General features: G+C 36.8%; 1 protein-coding gene across 3 annotated transcripts in view; it reads right to left on the bottom strand.

The window, feature by feature from the left end:
* The window catches only part of LOC125031903 (BRCA2-interacting transcriptional repressor EMSY-like), a 21,032-nt gene that overhangs the window by 12,057 nt on the left and 6,475 nt on the right, over positions 1-2,500 (bottom strand). For 2 of the 3 annotated variants that reach the window (XM_047622902.1, XM_047622905.1), the window contains exons 9-13: positions 2,324-2,413; positions 1,877-2,002; positions 742-902; positions 540-600; positions 145-396 (exon numbers count right to left, since the gene is read on the bottom strand). In XM_047622902.1, coding sequence (XP_047478858.1) covers positions 145-396; positions 540-600; positions 742-902; positions 1,877-2,002; positions 2,324-2,413 — 690 coding nt within the window. The remainder of the gene's footprint in view (positions 1-144; positions 397-539; positions 601-741; positions 903-1,876; positions 2,003-2,323; positions 2,414-2,500) is intronic. The other variant, XM_047622903.1, reaches the window with a different exon arrangement.

Here is a 2,500-nt window from a genome sequence, read left to right as displayed (position 1 = left end):
GCAATATAGTTGTGAGACTTAAGTTACTAAATATCTAATCATTTTCCTTTCTAAAGTATAGCATCAACTAGAGGACAATCGACACTTTTCTTAGATACCCTTGAAAAGAATAAATAAATAAAATTTAAGTTTCACCATCCTTACCCTGCCCTGCGGCAACTGTCCGAGTGACAACCGTAATTGTTCCTGAGTTGGTTGTGACAACATAGAGGGGCCCACCTGAGCCTTGAGGGGAACTAGGTGGCAAGATTGGCGTTCTACCCACTAATCTATTAGGGGCACTGGGGCCAATTCCTGCACTGCTGCTTCCTCCACCTGTGCTTGAATTACCACTGGGAACCCCCATGGTACTACTGCTGCCTGCTACGGTGTGTGTGATGATTTTTGCTCCTGCTGCTGATATGAGAATTTTGAAAGAAGGTGTGTAAATATCATTATATTCCTAGTGAAATTAATTCTGACTTATAGGCTAATATACTCAAATTACTAACACTGTGTAAATACATATATGCACACACAGGTTCCAGTCATAAACTTACTGCCTTCCTGACGTATCTGTATGGCTGTCTTGCCCGGTGTAACAGGAGTGCCGGGTCGCACCTAAAACAGTCAGGAAAATAAATAAATACATATATACAAAAAAGGTACATCATTATTGATCACTCCTCCTCCATCAACAGAACACCTCAAGGACTTTCTCTGTTGACATATGAATTTTAGTAGTAAATCCAGTTTGCCTGCCTGTATAGTCTGGTGAGTCATAAGATGTGTGGGCTGTAAGCTGTGCTGAGAGGCTGCCTGACCCACTATACTTGGGGGGCCACCTGAGTACGAGGCCATGGTGCTGATGTGGCTGCTGGAGGTTAGACTGCTGCCTCCACTGACTGACCCAGACTCCACTCCTAGGTGTACAGAAAAAGAAAAAAAGATTTAAAAAAAAAGAAAGAAAAACAAAAGAAAAGAAATGAAAAGAAAGAAAATATCTATATCTATCTATTAATCTATCTCTATAAAATGTCTATTCATATATAGACATACAGTGGTAGTTGCATTACACTTTAAAAGTAATGGCATTATTACTATTACTATTATGATCATAAAAAATAAGATAATTACTAAATACTTTACACTCTTTGAAAAGTAACTAGTTCCAATTAACATTCCTTTTGACGCACATGAATGAACAAGTAAGATACGAAGGTATGTACATTCAACAGTTTCAGACTAACTACCCAAAAAAGTATTTATTTACAGTTTTGTTGGTTCAAACTTTCATCTAATCTGTGCATTGATAGTTAATAATACTTGTTCAGTATGGCAATGGGAATATTTTAACAGAACATTGATGTATTTAAGAAAAACTATTTTTTCAAAATTAGAATCTCTAAGGGCTCTTCCTTTAGGTTGTAGGATGTCTCTCCCAACAGTGAAAGTTCTGCTGCATGTGAGGATACTGGGGAGATAAGCTCTAGAAAGACGGATTTAAATACATAAGAGAGGAAGTAAGATACCTCAGATCTGATAACAGAGAGATTTGCTTAACGTTAAAGCATTTTATGCTTCTCAAGAACCTTGGATTTGGATGGGGTTAGCCATCTTGTACAGGGGTTACACCTCTTGTGAAATTATATTTCACTGCCATCATCATTACAAAAAAAGTAAGGGCATTATACATCACCATTACACCTACCACTGCATCTATATATACTTCTAGAGAATGGACCGAGGAAAACTTATATCAACAAAACTATTGTAAATTTATATATAGTTAGATAGCTACCAATAATATGCAATAAATTTCCAAAAACTACCCAAACTTAAAACCTAAAACCTAAAAAGTCACTCAGTACACAACAATCCTTCTTGAAGCGCTTACCTCTCTGTGTTATCCCTGGTTCTGTTTGAAGTACGAGAGAGTTTGATCGCTGACGTGGCCTTGGGGGAAGAGCACTGCTTGGGACCCGTGGCCTCATTCTATTGACATAGGTTCCTGGTGGCATAACTGAAAAAAATTACTCATTTGTGTAATCAGCTCTATAGAGTCTAATCCTTCAAGCTGATATTTGTAATGAATACTGTCAAGTATATTTTATATACTTGTATACTGATAATGGATTTTTTATTCTAGTCCCTTTGCATAATACATAACAATTAATTGTTCACAAATATTATAGACATCACTTGCCTTCCCCAACAAATCCCATTTCAATACAAAATGCTAAAATCAATAAAGACAAAATCTTTTAACATCCGTACAAGCAACTGAGGAATAATTTTCATTCAGAAATACAATTATTTCTGCACGAGAGATAAAAATGCTTACCTGACTGAACCATACCCGCTGAGGCAGTTGGAGTACCACTAGAGTAAGTTGAAGGAACAATCATACTTCCAGATCCAATGTTTCCTCCAGCTGAAACAGAGGAGTTGATTTTAACTTTGGTAATTAAGGGTGATGAATCTTCCCTCCATTCAAAGAACTTATCATTTAAAGGTAAGT

Source organism: Penaeus chinensis, chromosome 13 (genome assembly GCF_019202785.1).
Source record: "Penaeus chinensis breed Huanghai No. 1 chromosome 13, ASM1920278v2, whole genome shotgun sequence".
Taxonomy (NCBI): domain Eukaryota; kingdom Metazoa; phylum Arthropoda; class Malacostraca; order Decapoda; family Penaeidae; genus Penaeus; species Penaeus chinensis.
This window is presented reverse-complemented; position numbering and strand designations above follow the sequence as displayed.